At 46.6% G+C, this 20,936-nt stretch overlaps 1 protein-coding gene across 5 annotated transcripts; it reads right to left on the bottom strand.

Annotated features, from left to right (window-relative positions):
- Nucleotides 1-1,124: 1,124 nt before the first annotated feature.
- Nucleotides 1,125-20,713, bottom strand: LOC131192648 (zinc finger protein 594-like). Of its 5 annotated transcripts, none has more exons than XM_058171991.1 (5): nucleotides 20,579-20,713; nucleotides 16,188-16,269; nucleotides 9,008-9,696; nucleotides 6,374-6,494; nucleotides 1,125-4,752 (listed from the first exon to the last, which is right to left on the bottom strand). In XM_058171991.1, the coding sequence occupies exons 3-5, from the start codon at nucleotides 9,689-9,691 to the stop codon at nucleotides 1,754-1,756; spliced, it is 3,804 nt and encodes a 1,267-aa protein (XP_058027974.1). In that variant the 5' UTR covers nucleotides 9,692-9,696; nucleotides 16,188-16,269; nucleotides 20,579-20,713; the 3' UTR covers nucleotides 1,125-1,753. The 5 variants fall into 5 exon arrangements, with proteins under 5 accessions (XP_058027974.1, XP_058027975.1, XP_058027971.1 ...); XM_058171992.1 differs by having other exon boundaries at nucleotides 16,188-16,264; XM_058171988.1 differs by lacking the exon at nucleotides 20,579-20,713 and adding an exon at nucleotides 20,294-20,572.
- Between the last annotated feature and the right edge of the window lie 223 nt (nucleotides 20,714-20,936).

The following is a 20,936-nucleotide window of genomic DNA, read 5'->3' as shown; positions in this document are numbered from 1 at the left end:
AGATGATGTTACCTAGTTTGGTAACAAAACGTCCGGGAACTAAACAGCAAGCTCGGAAAACTGACCCTGGCCAAAACCTCACGACAATGTTGAACCCCTGCATTGCGAGGCACTCCTGCTTGTCTCTCCAGCCAACGCGGTTCATCTATATGAAATGTATTCTTCCTGCTTCTTTCGCTCCCTTGTTTTCAGCCCCTCCTCCTCCTCTTTGACTATGGAATCCCCGTTAACAGGCTTTATAATAAAACGTGCTTTCCTCCCTATAGCATTGTGACGGTTGCGTATATATTCTCTCTCTCTTTTTTTTTTAAATCATCCTTCAAGATCAGTGGTCGGTCTCATTTTATTCTGCTTGCATATACAAGTTGAGGTAGTCCTCAACTTACAACCACAATTGAGGCCAAAATTCCTGTTGCTAGGCAAGACATTCGTTAAGTAAGTTTTACCTCAGTTGACAACCCTTCTTGCCAGAGTTCTTAAGCGAATCACTGCAGCTGTTAAGTTAGTAACACGGTTGTTAAGTGAACCTGGCTTCTCCATTGACTATGCGTGTCAGAAGGTTGCAAAAGGTGATTGCACAACCCCAGGACACTGCGACCGTCATAAATATGAACCGGTTGCCAAGCGTCTGAATTTTGATCACGTGACCATGGGGGATGCTGCAACGGTCGTGTGAAGAACGGTCATAAGTCACTTTTTTCAGTGCCTTTTTAAACTCTGGTCACTAAACAAATGGTTGTAATTCGAGGACTAACCTGTACTCCATCCAGCCCATCAACAACTGGCAGAATTCAACACCATAGGACAGAGGTGTCCAAACTTGGCCCCCTGAAGAGTGGTGGACTTCAACTCCCAGAATTCCCCAGCCAGCATGAGCTATAAATATGAGCAAATTGCTGGCTAGGGAATTCTGGGAGTTGAAGTCCACCACTCTTCAGGGGGCCAAGTTTGGACATCCCTGCCATAGGACAGCCAAATAAAACAACCAACTCCCTCCCTTCCCAATTATAGCAGTTTAGCGTGACCGCTGCTTCTGAACATTTTGTGGGAGCCCAGCTAATTGTGGTTTGTTCAACAGACAAACTTAGCTCACTGCTAAGGAGGAACAGCACAAGCCCCACTGGTTCATTCTGCACGTTGCGTTTATTAGTAAGTTCCCTTCCATAAAACTGAACAAACAACAGATTGTGATCAGGACGATAAAAGTCGAACGATGCAAAAAGAATTCCCAACCATTGTATTACTCACACTCTGAGGACTTTCACACAAGAAATCAATACTGCAGTGTTTTCGGTGACATGGCACAAACATATTTCCTTGGTTTTTTTTTACATTTTTTTTTAATGTCAGTATACTTAAAACCCTGAGTCTGTTCCCTCTTGCCCCACCCAACTCAACTCAACTATCTGCATCTCCCAATATACAAGAGCCAACTGATACGACGTTGTGTTCAATAACAAAAGTCTGATGTCGGATGGGCATCCATGTTGGAATTTTTAAACTAAAATATTAAGGGGCCAGGGAGCACAAACCAACACGGCCCCAGACAGGCAAGACTCCATTTGGGTTGGCTGGTATTCTGCCCCCTTTGGTGGGATCATGGCTTTCATTATTTTACGGCTCAGAGAAGATTCCGGAAGGTGTTCTTCTGTTAAAACTGACAGGGCTGGCGATCTTTCCTCAGATTTGCTGCTGAAATATGCAGCACAATTTCTCGACGCCGGCTTCTGTTATCGATTGGCCCGTTTTGAGATCATGTCATCACCACTTCCGGAGCATTCAAAGATGGAACGGAGATCTCCTCTTGGAGTTCTAAGGGACCGCCACACACGCCGGGCTCCGACGCGATGCATTGGGGCGATTCCGGAGTGGCGAGGAATTCTTTGTCCAACACTTGCACGGTGAACTCTGCCAGCCCCGTGTGGGACTTCTCGTGCCTCGTGAGACTGTCTTTGTATACAAAGCTTTTCTCACAGTGCGAGCAGTGGAACGACTTTTCTTCTTGGTGAGCGAACCAGTGTCTTTTCAAGCTGGCGGACTGCATGAAATACTTCCCGCATTCAGTGCAGGCGTAACGCTTCTCCTTGAGGTGGAGCCGTTTGTGTTTCTGCAGCAGCTTCAATCTGGAGAATTTTTTCCCGCACTGGAGACAAGGGTAGGTACTTCCACCTTTGTTGGGTAGCTTTTGAAGCAGGGAATTCGGTTCTTCTTCTTCCTTACAAGCCTTTGGGTGTTCTTGGAGGGCTGGATTCCATGGGAAATTCTCTTCGCCCTGGCTGGATTCATCCAGTTTTTCTCCTGCGTGGATACTCTGATGACTTATAAGAGATGATAAAGAGGGGAAGGATTCTCCACACTCTGCGCACGGGTGAGTTTCCTCTTTGACCGCATTGTCTTTGGATGGGAAAGAGACCGCCGGCTGCTGTTTATGGATCTTCTCCTGATGTGCTTTGAGAGCTGAATCCCACCGGAAACACTCTCCGCAATCAGGGCACCGACAGGGCCTCTCCTGGGAATGGATGCGCTGATGTCTTAAGAGGCGGGATGGCCAATTAAAAATTTTCCCACACTCGGTACAGGGATACGATTTCCCCGGGGTGACAGGTCTCGTTTGGAAAAAAAGCCCAAGTTTTTCTCTCTCGTGGATCTTTCTATGTCGCAGAAGAGCTGAAAGCCCCACAAAACTCTCTTCGCACTTGGAACATTTGAAAGCTTTCTCTTCAGCGGGGACCTGCTGGGGTTTGGCATTGCCTTGTCCCTGAGATACGGGTCGCAACGCGGGGACTGGTTTCTTTTCCTTGGTCTTATGTAAATGCTTGCGATGCACCGACAGCGATGACTGCCAGAAGAAACCTTTCCCACAAGTGGTGCACTTATACTTCCTCTCCCCAGTGTGAGTGCTCTGATGGCTTGAGAGACGGGAAGGTACCCTGAATTCTTTCCCGCACTCCAAACACCCGTAAGGTTTTTTCTCCCTGTCTGCCTGTCTTGGGAGGAGAGGAGCCGCCTTCGTGTCTGCGTGGACCTTCTTTTGGTGCAGGCTAAACGAGGAAGCCCACCTGAAGCTCTCGCCACATTTCGTACATTTGTACGGTTTCTCTCCAGTGTGGATGCGTCGATGCCGAATCAATAGATACGAATAGACAAAGCATTTCCCACAATCGGAACAAACACAGGATTTGTCCCCCGGCGTGGATTTTTGGGGCAAAGGGCCTCCTGCTTTCCTGGTGTTGTGGATCTTTCGGTGTCTCAGAAGAGAGCGAGGGCACATGAAACTCTTCTCACAGTTGGTGCACGAGTACGGTTTTTCTCCAGTGTGGATGCGCCGGTGGTTTATTAGGCTCGAGGAACGGTCGAAGCTTTTACCGCACTCAAAACATTTGTAGGATCTGCCTTGCCCCAGGGGTAATTTTTGGAGAAGGGGGACCAATCGCTTCCCCCCGTGGACCTTCTTCCGATGCAAATTGAGAGATGAAGGCCACATGAAAGACTCCCCACATTCCGTACATCTGTGGGGCTTCTCACCAGTGTGGACCCGCCAATGTCGCATGAGGTCTGATTGTTGTCTGAACGTCTTCCCGCACTCCAAACATTGATTAGGTTTCTCCTCCGAAACAGACACCTCTGGCACTGGAGGTTTCGGTTTTGGCTTCGGCTTCGGTTTCTTATGGGCCTTCAGGTGTCTTTCGAAAGGTCCCTGCCACATGAAACTCTCTTCACATTTTGGGCACTTGTAGGGTTTCTCACCCGTATGGACCCGTTGGTGCCTTCTTAGGTGGGACAGCCGATCAAAAAATTTCCCGCATTCCGAACAGGTTTTGTCTTTTGTCTCGGGTGGCTTTTGCGAAGAGCTTTTTAGTTTCTCTCCCTGGTGGAGTTTTTTATGTTTTTCCAAGGATTTGAGCGCCGGGAAACTCTTCTCACACTCGGGGCATTTATAGTGTTTCTTTGCAACAGGGAAAGGCTGAAATTTCATGAGATGGGACCCTTGTTTGAAGCTTTTCCTTTCATACGAAAGTGGGATCGATTTGTTCCTCAAATGGATCTTTTTGTGCCTATGATACGATGAACACCAGATGAAACTTTTCTCGCACTCCAGACATTTGTAGGTTTTCTGTGTGGCAAGGGCCGTGGGATGCTTCCCCAACTCCAGAGTTTGGCTTTTTCCAGACGTCTCTCCACTCCCTGTCCTGCCGCTGGGATTCTGCTCCTGGTGAATTCTTTTATGTACATTTAGGTCCAGTTCACTGTCAAATTGTTTCCCACACTCGCTGCAAGAGTTCTGTGCAATTTTGTCGGAGGGAGGAAGAGGTATATTCTCGCCTGGCTGGGCGTGAGAGGCATTAGGATACCCTCGATCAGTATTGTGGGTTCTCTGATGTCTTTTCAGGGCTGTCGTATCGTAGAAACTTTTGTCGCACTGAAAACATCTGTACGATTTTTCCCCCGTGTGGATCCTTTTGTGCCGGTTAAGGGCTGCGTTTCGTGTGAAGCTTTTCCCGCACACCAAGCATTGTTTTCTTCTTTTCTCCTTCTGCGTGTCTGAACAGAAGACAATGATTTCTGCTTTTCTACCGGCCTGCTCGTAATTGATGATGAACGGATTCCCCTCCATGCGGTAGACTCCCTGCTGTCCTACAAGGGTCTCTTCTGGATCATAACATGGTAAAGCAACGCTATTCGCTCTCTCCGGAGGCACCCCGTGCATCCTTTCCTGCAGCTGATTTTCACTCTCATGCAGCCTCCAGATATCTGCAGAAATGACAAACACACCTCCAGTGAGAGAGAATTCGAGGCCCGCGAGAATACATTTAACAGAACTAATCAGCATCATGACACCTGACTGCGAAGCAACTATTCCCCGGATGGCCCAAAGTTGCTTTTTCAAGCGACAACTGGACTTTCCAATCTGGGTTTTTCAGATTCATCCATTTCCTGGATGTTCTGCCCAGAATTATAAAACAGCATTTACTAGTTGATATCAAAGAGGGAAAAAAAGGTATTATAACTGAATAACAGATTTGGAAGGGATCTTGGTGGTCTTCTAGTCCAGCCCCCTACTCAATCAAGAAACAGTATACCATTTTAGACAATCTCTTCTTAAAAACCTCCAGTGTTGAAGCACCCACAACTTCTGAAGGCAAACCATTCCACCGATTAATGGTTCTCACTATTAGGAATTTTCTCCTAAGCCTTAGGTTGCTTCTCTCCTTGATTAGTTTCCGTGCATTGCTTCTTATCCTGCCCTCAGGTGTTTTGGAGGGTAGTTTGACTCCCTCTTTGTGGCAGCCCCTGAGATATTGGAACACTGCTATCATGTCTCCCCTAGCCCTTCTTTTTATTAAACTAGACATACCCAGTTCCTGCAACCATTCCTCGTGTTTTCTCTTACTCTTTATGCTCTTCTCTGTACTCTTATAGATAGTCCTCTGTACTCTTATAGACTAGTTGCTCTAAACTTATAACAAGCCATCAATTTTTAAAGCCTATCCTGGCTGGGTAATTCTGGGAGCTGAAGTCCATGTATCTTAAAGTGGCCGGGGTTCAGAAAGCACTGCTTCATGACAAGGAAAGAGGCCCAGGGTGAACACATTTTTTTTTTTTGCGTTGGAGCAGAAGGACAAAGGGGAAGACGCATCTTAAAAGATGCTTTGGCTGAGAAATGTTGTGGTCCTCCAGCAGCCCACGGAGCTAGCAGCAGTTGGACAGTAAGGAGGCTGGGGAGGCCAATGGGCCAGTCCTGGAGTCAGGAGAAGGCCCGGATGAGGGCTCTGTGTCTGAGGCAGAGATGGGGCCAGGGCCATCTGGGAGCGATGCGTGGACTCAGGAGCCTCCAGAGGCGGACAGCAGAGAGGCAGAGGAACAGGAGGAGCCTGTTCGTACTGCACGCGTGAGAAGAGCTGCCAGAAGGCAAGAGCAGCTGAAGCGAAAAGGACGACTCGGGAGTAAGGCCAGGAGATGATTGACCCCTCCCATAAGGCTTAAAAGACCAGCAACGGCATTTGGGCTCTTTGTAGGAAAGCAACGTTGCTACATCTGTTTTGAGTCAGCATCTCCGGTTTCTGAACTTCGTGGGACTTTGCCAAAAAAAAGCCTTTGGAAGGGTGCCAAAGAGGACAAAGGTTTGTGATAAGGCCGAAGGACTTTTTCTGAAGGACTTTGTTTTGGACTTAATTTGGACTAATGATTGATAATTGATGTCTTGTTATAATAATTGATGTCTTGTTATAATAAAATAGGTTTGTTTAAGACGAAGTGTGTCTTTTATGCCTGAGTCTAAGTCACACCACCAACTGGATTGGACAGCCCCCCTCCTTCCCTCCCCCCCCCCCGCAAAGGCTTTAAATTAAAATTAAAACACCTCAAATCTTACCTGCATCAGCATCTTCTTCCATCTTCAGCTCCCTGGGAAATTGTAGTTTCTGCCCACCATCAGAAGGCCCTCTCTCCAGGGGCTGCGTATTTTCGGACCTAGGACCAAGCTCCTGTCCCCCCTACAGGAATAACCAACCGGATGTGAGAGATTGCAAGAGAAAAGCAGCGATAACAGCAGTAGCACGTAAGACTTATATACCGCCTCACAGCGTTTTACAGCTCTCTCTAAGCGGCTAATAAAGTCGGCCTATTGCCCTCGACAATCTGGGGTCTCATTTTACGGACTTCGGAAGGATGGAAGGCTGAGTCAAGCTTGAGCCGGTGAGGATCAAACTCCAGGCTGTGGGCACAGTCAGCCTGCAATACTGCAATTTAGCCACTAGGTCACCAGGAGAGACGACTCTGGGTAGAATTTGCTTAATGAGCTTAATAGGGGCCAGGATTTCGGTCACTAAGTAAAGCATCACTAGCATGGCAAATGTCCCACGATGGCACTGCTTAGTGATGGCAGCTTTGGTAATCCTGTTTATGGTTGATAGGCCAGGACAGTACTGTTGTTAGGGGAGGACTCCATATTTTACCCAACCTGTCCTGCTCCCCTTCGGTTTAATACTCCTCGCTCCCTTATCTCCCCTCCTTCCTCAGCCTTTTGGCCACCCTGCACTCTGCCACCACCCATCACTGACCGTCATCATCATCTTCCTCCCACTGGTGACAAGATGCGCTCGGCTGAGGCAGCTGCCAATTGCTGATGTGTGGGACTTACATACATCCCGTGTGTTTTCCCGAAAATAAGACTCTGTCTTACATTTTTTTGGACCCTGAAATAAGCGCTTGCTTATTGCCGTGCGCTCAAAAGCCCGATTGGGCTTGTTATCAGGAGATGCCTTATTTTTATTTATTTATTTTATTTATTTTATTTACATTTATATCCCGCCCTTCTCCGAAGACTCAGGGCGGCTTACAGTGTATAAGGCAATAGTCTCATTCTATTTGTATATTTACAAAGTCAACTTATTGCCCCCCCCCAACAATCTGGGTCCTCATTTTACCTACCTTATAAAGGATGGAAGGCTGAGTCAACCTCGGGCCGGGCTTGAACCTGCAGTAATTGCAGGCTGCTGTGTTCTAATAACAGGCTTCTTAACAGCCTGAGCTATCACGGCCCTTTTTGGGGGAAACAGGGTAGTCCTCGACTTATGGCCACAGTTTTTTTTGTTGCTAAGCGAGACAATTTGTTCGGTGGTTTTTGCCCTGCTCTACCACCTTTCTTCCCACCAGTTAAGTGAACAACCCTGCAGTTGTTAAGTTAGCAAGATGGTCATGACGGGAATGTGGCTTCCCTGTTGACTTTGCTTGTCAGGTCACAAAAGGGGATGACGTAACCCCAGGGAGGTACAAAAGTCATAAAGATGAACCAGTTGTCGAGCATTTGAATGTAAATTACATGTACAGATAGTCCCTAACTAACAACAGTTCGGTTAGTGATGGCCCGAAATTACAACCACCCTGAAAAAAGTAACTTCGTAAGTTTGTCACACTTACGGCCGCTGCAGCATCCCCATGGTCACGTGATTTCCATTCGGAGGCTTGACAACTGACTCACGTTTATGACGATTGCAGTGTCTGCCGGGGGGGTGGGGGTGGGTGGGTCACATGATCCCCCTTTGCGACTTTCTGACAAGCAAAGTCGACGGCGAAACCAGATTTGTTTAAAAACTGCATTATTAATTTAACAACTGCCGTGATTCATTTTCACAAACGTGGCGAGAAAAGTCATAAAATTAGCAAAACTCACTTAATTCTCACTTAGCAACATAAAATTTTGGGCTCAACTGTGGTTGTCCGTTGAGGACTATTGTAGCTACGGGTGAGAAAGAGATGGTTTTGAATTCCGATGATTCGCTAGATTTCACATTTTTTGTCAGTATGTTCCAAACTGATGCTCCAAAATGGGGCTGTTTCATTCTGAGTTTGTTGTGGTCCGCCAGCAGCCTGCGGAGTCGGGCAGCGATGAGGCTGAGGTGAGACCAGGGCCATCGGGGAGTGAGGTGCGGACTCCAGAGCCTCCAGAGCCTGACAGCAGTGAGGCAGAGGAACAGGAGGAGCCTGTTCCTAATGCACATGAGAAGAGCTGCCAGAAGGCAAGAGCAGCTCAAGCAAAGAGGACGACTCGGGAGTAGGGCCAAGAGATGATTGGCCCCTCCCATAAGGCTTAAAACAGACCAGCAATGGTGTTTGAGCTTTGCCGGAAAACAACGTTGGTAGCTTCGTCTTCTGCTTCGTCTATGTCTTGCATTTATTTTTGTGACTTCTGAACGTTTGTCAAGAAAGGCCTTTGGCAGTTTGCCTAATTGGACCAAAGTTTGCAAGAGGACTGAGGAATTTGTGTTGGGAGGAATTTGTTTAAATTTAGTTGAACTACCCTGGGAATGAAGTAATTCTCAGCTGTTCGAAAAAAGTTTTTTTTTTTTTTTCATGGACTGAGTTTCCTACTACCTACTTGGGCCTGGGTCACAACAGAGTTCAGGACTTCTTTGTGTTTTGCTCGGTGCTCCATTTTGCTGTTTCCTTTCCAATTACAGCCGACGTCTAAGAAAAATAAATAAAAGAAAGAACTCCGTACACATACCTCCTGTTCCGTTATCGCTGGCACCCACTGCGTGAGCAAGAAATCCTCGGCCAGAGATATGACTTGAGCGCTGCCCTCCGCGTTGTGTCTCTTGACCCAGCTCTGCATCTCCGGCGGAAGGATGGCCAAAAACTGCTCCAGAATCAGCATTTCCAGAATCTGTTCCTTTGAATGTCGCTCCACTTTCAGCCACTGACGGCAAAGGCTCTGCAACTGGTCGTATACCTGCCTCGGCCCTTCGGCTTCTTGGTAGCAGAAACGTCGGAAGTGCTGCCGTTGCTTCTCCCGGCTCACCGCGTCGGCCTGCAAGATGGCCGCCTTCATTTTCCCGTAATCATCTCGGTCTCCCGCCTCCAGGCTGCTGTAGGCTTGCTCGGCATCTCCTCCCAAGGTGGGCCGGAGACGGGCCACCCATTCTTCCTTGGGCCACTGGAAAGCTTTGGCGACTTGCTCGAAGGAGGCTAGGAAGATGTGAGCGTCCTCCCACGGGGAAGGCTCCGGAAGGATCTGGGGGACTTCCACTGTAGTCAGGAACTCCCGCCACTGAGTCTCCCACAGTTCTCCCAAATCCTCTTGATTTTCCACCTTCACTTCCTGCTGGGTAGTTGTGCTTCTGGAGAAGAGCACTGGTGTTAGTGGGGGCTGGCTCTCTCCTCCGGGATCCTGCTCTTGTCCCAGCATCATGATGCCTATGAACGCAAACACAGGTTGTCAATTCCATCCCTTGAAGCACAGGTAGTCCAAAATTTACGACCACAATTGAGCCCAACATTTAAGTTGCTAAGCGAGACATCTGTCAAGAACCATGGCGGTGCAGTGGTTAGGACGTGTTGTGTCTTGTCCGCTCTCACCGCAGCCGGGGTTTGCTTATCTGCTCCCGAACACGGAGGAATGTATGCCTCCCGGCCCCAGTTCTGGCTCCATGCCCAGACAAGCTGCAGAGGAGGGGGCACCTCCCGGCCCCAGCCCTGGCTCCATGCCCAGACAGGCTGAAGAGGAAGAAATACCTCCAGCCCCCAGCTCTGGCTCCATGCCCAGGCAAACGGAGCAGCTAGACCCCTCCCCCTCCTCCACAGCATGTGAGCCTGAGGAAGGTTTATTTGCAACAGCTGCTGATTGGAGTGACCCTCGCATCAGAAGACTGGATAGGCGGAGGCAACAGAAGGAAGGGAGGGGCAGGCCTTAATGAGTGCTGAGTCATGGAGCCACACCCCATGGCCTATATAAAGGATCTGCTTTCTGGCAGTCTCTGAGTCAGGCAAAGTCGAACTTATCTTGCTGAAGTCACTTACTGGTCTCCTGCCTGCTCTGAGGACTTTGCTAGGACTTTGGGCAGAGCTGCAGAGGCAAGCCTGATTCGGATTTCCCTGACCCAGCCGTCAGCGGAGGAGTGGGACACAACAGGACGCAGCACTTGCAGGCTACTTCCGGGGACTGCCGGCTGCTGGCAGTTTGGCAGTTGGAATCTCACCAAGGGCTCAAAATTGACTCGGCCTTCCATCCTTCCAAGGTTGGTAAAAATGAGGACCCAGCTTGTCAGGGGAGGGGGGGGCAATAGGCTGGCTAAGTTTATTTGCTTAGAGAGGGCTGTAAAAGAACTGCGAAGCTGTATATAAGCCTTAAGTGCTATTGTTATTTGGGCACTTGGCAACCGGCTCGCATTTACAAAGGTTGCAGCATCCCACAGTCATGTGATCACCATTTGGGACTTACCATGTTTCCCTGAAAATAAGACCTGTCCCAAAAATAAGCCCTAGCTGGATTTTTACACGCGCGCCCAATGGTATGATTCAAATAATTTAACCACTGGTTTGCCCAGAGTCATGTTGGCTGTCATGGGAGGCGTGGCCCATCACCGTCCTCCAGCTCCGCCGCACATGCAGGACGAGAGCCTACCACAACGGCCAACCTGACCCTGGGCGAACAAGTTGTTAAATTTCCACCCTTTGCCAAAAGGCTGTTTCCGAGGGTGCTCGTCTGCAAGTTTGTCTCACGGCTGTTTTAGCCTTCTGGACGGCTCCTTTAGGAGGCGAGGTTTCCGAGGAACGAGGGGGGGGTTACCATAGAGACAAGGAATTGATGCTCCCGAGAGCTTGCGCGGGAAGTTGGAAGAATTGGGAGGAAGTGGAGGGATTCCCCTCCCCCTTCCCGTGGAGCTGCGTGCAGGGGATGGTGGTCAGTCTGTGGGCAAAAGTGAGAAGGGCGAGGAATTAAGTTGGCAGCATGATCGAAGCTGGGCTCAATGTAGGGGAGACTGGAGGGTTAGTTTGGCCAGGCAAATTATTAAAAAAAACATCCCGCTATCGAAGCATGAAGGAAGAAGGAGCAGGGAGAAGAAAGAGGGAAAGAGGCCTTCTCCTTCCCTCGCGCTGGCCACTCTGCTCCCCGTTTCTCCATTGCAGTGTAGCGCCCAGGATCCGCTTTGATAGCGGGAGTGGGTAATTTAACAACCAGTTCGTCCGAACCGCTGCGAATCAGCTGAATCCCACCACTATGTGCCCAATATAAGCCCTACCCACAAAATAAGCCCTCGTTAAGAACCTGCCCACTCCGTTGCACTTGGATGCACGAGGTGGGGCGAGGCGCTTGGGTAAAAATCAAGCTAGGGTGGGAATGGAGCTACCCCATGTGCCCTGCACCCACTTACCTCAGCACAGTTACAGCCAAGCCTCCCACATCTTGACACTCGCCTCACCTTGCTGGCCCACTTCTTCTGCGGCTGCTTGTGCGCTTTGCCCTTTCCTGATGGCCTCTTGACGGCGAAACAGAGGCTGGGGGGGTGCCGCACATGTCAATCCGGAGCTCGTTTCTCAGCTGCAGAGGCCTTTCCTAAAGGTCTCTGACAGTGAAATGGAGGCCAGGGGGTGCTACGCGCAAGCAATGGCAAGTAGCCGCATAAGAAGTGGGCCAGCAACGGCCACACGGGCTCCTGCTGGGCGGAGCTGTCGGTGCCATCACCGCAAGGTGAGACAGTGGAAGACATCCCCCGAAAATAAGATCTAATGCCCCTTTTGGAGCCAAATATATATATTTGTTTTCTGAGGTTTTCACGGGTGTTTGTATATAGGTCTTTGGTTGTTCGGGTTTTCTCCCGTGTAAAATTGGAAGTGTCTTGGCGACGTTTCAACGAAGTCTTATTCGTCATCTTCAGGCTTCAGCTTGCTTCTGGGAGCAATGTGATCGCAGCTGTTTCTTCCTTTAACTGCTAGTGGGGTTTTAGCAGTTAAAGGAAGAAACAGCTGCGATCACACATTGCTCCCAGAAGCACAAGCTGAAGCCTGAAGATGACGAATGAGACTTCGAAACATCGCCAAGACACTTCCAATTTTACACGGAGAAAACCCGAATAACCAAAGACCTATATATATATATATATATATATATATATATTTGTTTTCTGAGGTTTTCATATATATATATATATATATATTCATATATATGTATATGAATGACTGGGTCTTATTTTCAGGGAAACACAGTAGTTTGGATATATATGTATATGGCAAGAAAACTGAATTGAATTGAGGACACAGGGAACAAACTGTTCCAGAATCTGGTAGTCCTGCTAGAAATACTTTGAAATCTCCTCCCAGAGGGGAGCAACAGAAACAGATAGGAAAGTTGGTATGTGGGGGGCTTTGAGCTCTTAGCACACAGCGCTTATAAGCAGTATCCTGAATAACAGGAAGCGAGCTTCCTATAATCTTCTCCGCTGTCCTTACCACTCTCTGCATGGACTTTCTATCTGAGGCACTGCAGCCACCAAACCAAACAGTGATGCAGTTTGTTAAAACACTCTCAATCGTGCCTCTGTAAAAAGTGGCCAGGACAGAGATGTGCTGTCATCCAATGCAGGAAACACAGACACTTGTTTGCATTTAGTACTGTTCGAGTTACGACGGCACTGGAAAAAAAAAACATTTTTCACACTTACGACCGTTGCAGCATCCCCATGGTCATGTAATCAAAATTCAGATGCTTGGCAACTGTCTCATATTTATGACGGTTGCAGTGTGCCACCGAGTCATGTGATCTCCTTTTGCGACCTTCTGACCAGCAAATTCAATGAAGAAGTCAGGTTCACTGAACCACCGTGTTACTAATTTAACAGCTGCCACGATTCACTTAACAGCTCTGGTAAGAAAGACCGTAAAACGGGACAAAACTCACTTACCAAATGCCTCACTTGGTGACAGAAATGTTGGGCTCAATTGTGGTCGTAAGTCAAGGACTACCTGTACAGTCATACATCAATTTGATGCATAAAAATGATTCAATCTCCATCAGTTCCAGCCAGTGAACCTTGTAACCTGAGACAATTTTTTTGTTGTTGTTTACATTTATATCCCGCCCTTCTCCGAAGACTCAGGGCGGCTTACAGTGTGTAAGGCAATAGTCTCATTCTATTTGTATATTTACAAAGTCAACTTATTGCACCCCCCCAACAATCTGGGTCCTCAAAATGAATCAAAATGTCCCGATCTGCAATATGGTGTGAGAACACTAATAGCGCTAGACAGATTGCCTGATTGCTGAGGTTGCTCGGTGAAGCCGCCCTGAGTCTTCGGAGAAGGGCGGGGTATAAATGTAAATAAATAAATAAATAAATAATAAATAAAAAGGCTGAGGTCCTCTGAGGTGATTTGTCGCCCTGGTTGGGTCTGTTAGCTGAGCCCGACCTTTTAACTGCCTTGTCGATAACTTTTTGAATTGCCTTATGGCGACGTTCTTCAGCCCTGGATTGAGGCTTTGAAGTCAAGGGGTTTTGGGTAGGGGCCCCAAGTGAGGAGGGGGGAATAACGGCTGCTGAAGAGCCTTCCCCTGGATCACTAAAATGGCAGCTTCGCTCCTTGCCCTTGGAGCCTTTAGGCTTCTTGGAGCGGTTGGCGTCCGCCATTTTGTTTAATAGCCCGCCTAAATTGAGAGAGGCCAATATTTAATTGATGCGGGGAGGAACAAAGTGTAATATATACTCACGACCTTAGTTGGAGTTGAAGCGATGAATCCTCCAGCCGGGGCTAAACAACTTCCTCCTGCCTGGGAACGAAGTTGGGGCAGATCGCTAGCCACGCAGGCTGAGGGCGCGATATAAGGCAGGCTTTGTTTCAATAAGGGACTAGGTAACCCATAAGCCTCATACCACCCCCATGGGGCCTCCAATACCGAATTTCATTAGTACAGTGATCAAATTTCAATGCTAAAATTTTCTTCCTGGAATAACGGGCACTAGAAATATTTATCGCGGTATTATCATTTTTTCTTACATTTCACTGTTAACTCAGTAAAAATACATATACAGTATATATTGTATATTGTATTGTATATACAATAGAAAATCACAAATATATCTATACTTGATATCTATTCAAAGTTACGACGGACCTTCCCGGCGTTACTTATGACCTGGTTTTGAGGTTACAAGGGCCACACACAAACTCATGTGACTGCAGTTTTGGCATTTGGCAACTGGCTCCCCTTCGCAACTGTTTGCCATGTCTGGGGGTCTCCTGACCGCAATTTGTGATTTATGACTGTAGCGACTTTTGACTTTAATCTTGGGCTCAATTAAAGTCATAAATCAAGGACTCCCTGAAAGGGAGTCTGGGAGCAGATAGGTCCTGTATCTCCCTGTCTTTTTTTTTGGCTCGATATTGGCCTTTTGACAGGGTTTTAAGGATGGGTGGGAGAACCTTTCAAAGTTTTATTTACTTATATTTTTATTATTTCTTATTTTTTAAGAATAACTCAGGGTGATGAACGTATCCAGCACAATTTCCTCCTCCTATTTTGTCCACAACCACAACCCTGCGAGGTGGGTTAGGCTGAGAGTGATTAGCCGAAAGTCACCCAGCTGGCTTTCCAATCAACCCCAATAGTCCAAAATTAGCGCCTAATACTAAAAACAAAACAACAAACAAAATAAGCAGCATTTTTCATAGTATCTACAATTTGACCTGCAAGTTGCTGCCAGTATGTGAATGTAATATTCTAGAAATAGAAAATAGCTATATTTAAATAATGCTTAAAGAAAAAATGGAATTTATTTGTATCCCTGTATTATTTTTACAATTAACTCAAGGCGATGAACATATCCAACACCCCTTCCTCCATCTTCAGGTAGTCCTCGACTTACGACCACAACAGAGCCCAAAATTTATGTTGTTGAGTAAGAATTTGTTGAGTTTTGCCCCGTGTTATGACATTTCTTGCCGTCGTTAAGTGAATCATTGCAGTTGATAATTTAGTCATATGATTGTTAAGTGACTCTTGCTTCCCTGTTGACTATTTTGGCAGTAGGTACCCAAAGGTGATCACACGACCCGGGACATTGCAACCGTCATAAATATGAATTGCCAGTTGCCAAGCATCTAAATTTTGATCACATAACTATGGAGATGCTTCAAAGGTTGTAACTCTGAAAAACGATCGTCAGTCACTTTTTTCAGTGTCATCGTAACTTTGAATGGTCACTAAGCGAACTATACTAAGTTGAGGACCTGTATTTTCTCCACAACCACCACTGTGTGAGGTGAGAAGGCCAGCTTCTATCTGTTTGATGGTTTCTTCCAACTTTAACTACTGCATTTTATATTACACTAGCTGGATACCCATGCTCTGCTACAAAACTATGTGATAGGGCTTGATAAATCGACACTTACAGCTTGAAAACTAATGAGTAGTTACGACTGGCCTCTCCCCTCCCCTTCTCTCCCTCAAGCTGGCCCCACAGAGGCCTCTCCTATCCCTATCCTCTTCTCTCCCTTTCAGGTGAGGAGTAGAATGTCTAAACTCCCAGCTCGCAGGCTGGATGAGTGGCCAAGTGGCAGTTGGAACAGAGTTTTTTTCAGATGGGGAGGGGGAGTAGAACCTAATTTCTTAGCATCAGAGTGTGTGAAGAAGAAGAAGAAGAAGAAGAAGAAGAAGAAGAAGAAGAAGAAGAAGAAGAAGAAGAAGAAGAAGAAGAAGAAGAAGAAATACTAATGATCTGATGGTCATTTTGAAAAATCCTTTCTAAGCAAGCCCCTAGAAGCCAAGAGGAACATATGTGCGAAATTTCAAGTTTGTAGGCTTTATGGTTCTGGAGATTTTTTGATGATGCATGAGTAGTATTTCGCTTTTATATATATATAGATTTGACCTTGCCAAACTTTTGGGAAAGGTTATTTTTTTTCCCCCTTACCTTTATTCTCACTCTTGCTTACACCTTGGCTCCGTTTATAGCTTAAACTTGTAGCTTTGAGAAGATGCAGCTCACAACTGCCCTACACAAGACAAGTGGAATGTTAAAAAATATTGCATGGTTTTCCTAAAGAAAAGAAACAAAGGAACGGAGAAGGTATAAAAGAGATAAGCAAGCACTCCTCCCCATAAAATAATAAACTGCCTGTTTATAATCAGAATAAGATAATAATTTTTTACTGGAAGGTAGACTATAAAAAACAGGCATGCGGTGGCTCAGTGGCTACGACACTGAGCTTGTCAGTCGAAAGGTCAGCAGCTCAGCGGTTCGAATCCCTGGTGCTGCCGTGTAATGGGGTGAGCTCCCGTTACTTGTCCCAGCTTCTGCCCATCTCGCAGTTTGAAAGCACATAAAAAATGCAAGTAGAAAAATAGGGACCACCTTCGGTGGGAAGGTAACAGCGTTCCGTGCACCTTTGGCATTTAGTCATGCCGGCCACATGACCACGGAGACGTCTTCGGACAGCGCTGGCTCTTCGGCTTTGAAACGGAAATGAGCACCACCCCCTAGAATCGGGGACAACTAGCACATATGTGCGAGGGGAACCTTTACCTTTTTAGGCTATAAAAAAGTGGTCCGGGTGCATTAATTGAAGAGACTGCGTTGCGACATTCTGAGCAGAACCAACTGAAAATTAGAAATAATGTTCCCTCAAATCTTCCAAATAAACTGTAAGGAAGATCTCAGCCTAAGTGACTGGCTTCCGAGTCCCAATTATTAGTCTGTGCAGGGTAGACAGACAATCCTCGACTTATGACCACAATTGAGGCCAACATTTCTGTTGCTAAGCGAAACATTTGTTCAGGGAGTTTTGCCCCTTTTTACGACCTTTCTTGCCACAGTTTGTTAAGTGAATCGCTGCGGTTGTTAAATTAGGAACACGGCTATTAAGCGAATCTGGCTTCCCCACAGAGTTACATGACTCCTGGGACATCGCGACCGTCATAAATATGAACCAGTTGCCCAGCGTCTGAATTTTGATTAAGTGTAACTCTGCAACAGCCGTAAGTGGGAAAAATCGGTCATAAGTCACTTTTCTCAGTGCCGTTCTCACTTTGGTCACTAAACAAATGGTTGTAAGTTGAGGACTACCTGTACATTAACCAGATTCCAATTTTGCCTTAGAGGGGGGCCATACCTGTGAACCTGCACACTCTTGATATTATCAGCCCTCCCAACTAAGATGAATTAATTCTATTTTTTGGGAAGCTACATTAACAGAATCTTGCAAGTTTGCTAGTATAAACTTCCTGCCGCCGTTAGGATGGATCCTTCGTTCCTTCCTCTGACTTTTGAGCCACTAAGGACTCCTGCCTCTCGTCTCTGATTGTTTCCTAGGCAACATCTCTTCCACCCATTTCCTCAAAGTCACCCAGTCATACATTCTGTATTTAATACAGAAACAGTACTTTGCAGTCAAATGAGAATGCACAAAATCTACCGTTTTTTTCAGACTATAAGATGCACCTGACTATAAGATAAACCTAAATTTAGAAGAAGGAAACAACAACAAAAAAAGTGTTTGGCGTCTGCGTGCCCCATTATCAGCCCTTTTCCAGCCTGTTTTCAGGGCTTTTTTTGGCCTGGTTTTTTTGGCCTTTTTTCCACCTGTTTTTGAAGATTTTTTCCACTTGTTTTTGATGATTTTTTCAGCCTTTTTTTTAAAAATGGCCTGAAAAAAGCCTTGAATATGGTCCGAGAAAAGCCTCAAAAACAGGCTGAAAAAAGTCCCAAAAACAGCCCCCCAAAACCTCAAAAGTGGCCCCCAAAAAAAAGCCTCAAAAAAGGTGTGAAAAAGGGCAAAAAAAAAGCCTCAAAAAAAGGCTGAAAAAAGCCTCAAAAAAGGCCTGAAAAAGGGCAAAAAAAAGCCTCAAAAACAGGCTGAAAAATAGACGAAAAAAGGGCTGAAAAAACCCCTGAAAACGAGCTGAAGCAAGCTCTGAAAACGGGCTGAAAATGGGGCGTGCAGAGGCCAAAAAACAGCCAGCGAGTGGGCAGGGCTTCGGCAATATTCGGTCTATAAGACGCACAGACATTTTCACCCCCTTTCCGGAGAGAAAAAAGTGTGTCTTATAGTCAGAAAAATATGGTAACTTGACTAAGACAAGGATATTAGTAATTGTGACTCTTGCCAAGTTAAGCCAGGCTTTTGATAGATCACACACAAAATATGTGTTTAGTTTTGATCTCAGATATTTAGGTAAACAAGGGAAATCTAAGGAGCCATCTTGAAAGTCTTTGAATAAAGGCTTTCTGAAAGGGAGGTGCTGGGTGACAGGAAATGAGATCTGGTTAAATAAAAAAGGCACCTAAACACAGGAGATTTTTTTTCGGAGATGGGACAACTGTTTGTCTGAAATGGTATAGGTTTCCTGCCTGAGCAGGGGGTTGGACTAGAACATCTTCAAGGTCCCTTCCAAACTCTATTGTTTTGTTATTCTGAATGGAAAAATCTCACAAAAATGAAGGCCTAAGCAAATTGAAAAAAATTCAGAGACATTAAAAAAACCTCAACATAGCCTTGTTTCTATAATTAGAAAGATGGCAAGTTCCCCACATACTCAAATTCTCTGGAAATCGAGAATATGCCAACAAAAAACTTGCCATTTTACCTGTCCCTTTTAAAATGCTAAATCTTGCCAATAAATCAGCATTCATTTATCAGGAATACTGTAGCCTTGATTCGCATGTTTCTTTACTTAAAAACCTCCAGTGATGAAGTACCTACAATTTCTGAAGGCAAACCCTCCACCGGTTAATTGTCCCCACTGTTAAGGAAGTTTCTCCTTAATTCCAGATTGCTTCTCTACTTGATTAGTTTCCACCCATTGCTTCTTGTCCTGCCCTCAGGTGCTTTGGAGAATAGCTTGACTCCCTCTTCTTTGTGGCAGCCCCTGAGATATTGGAACACTGCTATCATGTCACCCCTAGTCCTTCTTTTCATTAAACTAGACATACCCAGTTCCTGCAACCGTTCTTCATACGTTTTAGCCTCCAGTCCCCTAATCATCTTTGTTGCTCTTCTCTGCACTCTTTCTAGAGTCTCCACATCATTTTTATAATATGGTGGCCAAAACTGGATGCAGTATTCTGAGTGTGGTCTTACTAAGGCTTTACAAGCCTTTTCTTATATATATATTATGAAGGCGAATATACGTGTCCCAGGAATAACGTTTGCAGGTCGGTCGGTCTCCACAACCAGAGATTTAGTCTTTCGAGCTTTAGGGACTCTTGCTGGAGCCCATCCTCAGGGAACTTCTCTCTACCAGAGCATGTATAAACATTTTTATTTATTTATTCGTATTTCCCACTTCTGAACCACCCATTGTCCTCTGAGAGGGGCTCTTCTCTTTCCTTCCACCTTTCCAATAGAATAGAAAAGAATCAGAGTTGGAAGGGACCTTAGAGGTTTTCTAGTCCAGGGGTCTCCAACCTTGGCGACTTTAAGCCTGGTGGGCTTCAACTACCAGAATTCCCCAGCCAGCCAGCTGGTTGGGGAATTCTGGGAGTTGAAGTCCACCAGGCTTAAAGTTTATTTTATTTTATTTTATTTAAATTTTTATACCGCCCTTCTCCCGAAGGACTCAGTTGCCAAGGTTGGAGACCCCTGTTCTAGTCCAACCCCCTGCTTAGGTAAGTTTTGCTTCCTCAATGCCATTTCAGACAAATGGTTGTCCAATCTCTTCTGAAAAACTTCCAGTGTTGGAGCATCCACATCTTCTGGAGGCAAGTCGTTCAGCCGATTAATTGTTCTAAAAGGCCAAGAATTTCCTCCTTATTTCTAGGTTGCTTCTCTCCCTTGATGGGTTTCCATCCTTTGCTTCTTTGTCCTGTCCTCGGGGGCTTTGGAAGAATAGCTCGACTCCCTCTTCTTCAATATTAAAGAGATTTATTAAGGAAGGCGGATCTAATTAAATCTGAATGGATTCCCCCGACGCCCTCTTCTCCCCTCCCCCTCCCGCCGCTACTTTGTTTTACATCTCCTGCCAAGTCTCTCCAGGCAAGTGAAAAGTTCATACTTAATAACAGAATGTTATTTTTTTTACCTCGTTAATTGCTATATCGCCGGGGAACAGCAGGCGTCGAGTCCCCGTGGAAAGGGAGGTTTCCTGCGGGCCCTTCCCTAGCTAAGGGAGAAAGGATCCTGGGGATCTTTTGCGATCCAGCCGCTTGATCGCTCTGCATAAAAATCCCCCAAGGAAGAGAAGGGAGGGGATGGGGGGGGTGAGAGAGAGAGAGAGGAGGGAAGCCCCCACCCTTTTTAAATCTGCAGTCCACGCCTGTTTGCTGCACACGCCTCTTTTCTCACGGAAAGACTTCGGGCCACTCACCCTTTTTTTTTTTTTTTTTTTTGCACCGCCGCTTCCCCGCTCCGGAGCACGAGGGAGCCCGGCGGGGCTTTCAACCCACCGCGGGGAAAATGCCCCGTTGAAGAACCCAAGGCCGGAAGTCCAGCATTTGCCCCCCCTCCCCGCTCCTCACCCTCCACTCTATGGTCTCTGGCGGGAGCCTCTCTAGGATGCTGCAGCTCTGTCGATTGAAGGCCTCGTGTTTTTCACTCCTTTCTCTCCCTCCCGGCGGAAAAAGGGATTCCTATCATTTCCACGATGGGAAAACGCCCCCGTTGAAGAGCCCAGAGCCGGAAATCCAGCATTGGAAAATGGATTGGCCCTCCCCCCTCCCCGCTCC

The sequence above is a fragment of the Ahaetulla prasina genome, chromosome 2, assembly GCF_028640845.1.
Source record: "Ahaetulla prasina isolate Xishuangbanna chromosome 2, ASM2864084v1, whole genome shotgun sequence".
Classification (NCBI taxonomy): Eukaryota; Metazoa; Chordata; class Lepidosauria; order Squamata; family Colubridae; genus Ahaetulla; species Ahaetulla prasina.
The sequence above is the reverse complement of the archived record's forward strand: the minus strand, read 5'-3'. Positions and strand labels throughout refer to the sequence as shown.

Coding starts and splice junctions, on each gene's coding strand:
- LOC131192648 (XM_058171991.1), bottom strand. CDS start 9,691: ATGATGCTGGGACAAGAGCAGGATCCCGGAGGAGAGAGCCAGCCCCCA. Junction 6,495..9,007: donor CAGCGATAACGGAACAGGAG/GTATGTGTACGG, acceptor TTATTCCTGTAG/GGGGGACAGGAGCTTGGTCC. Junction 4,753..6,373: donor GGAAGAAGATGCTGATGCAG/GTAAGATTTGAG, acceptor TCATTTCTGCAG/ATATCTGGAGGCTGCATGAG.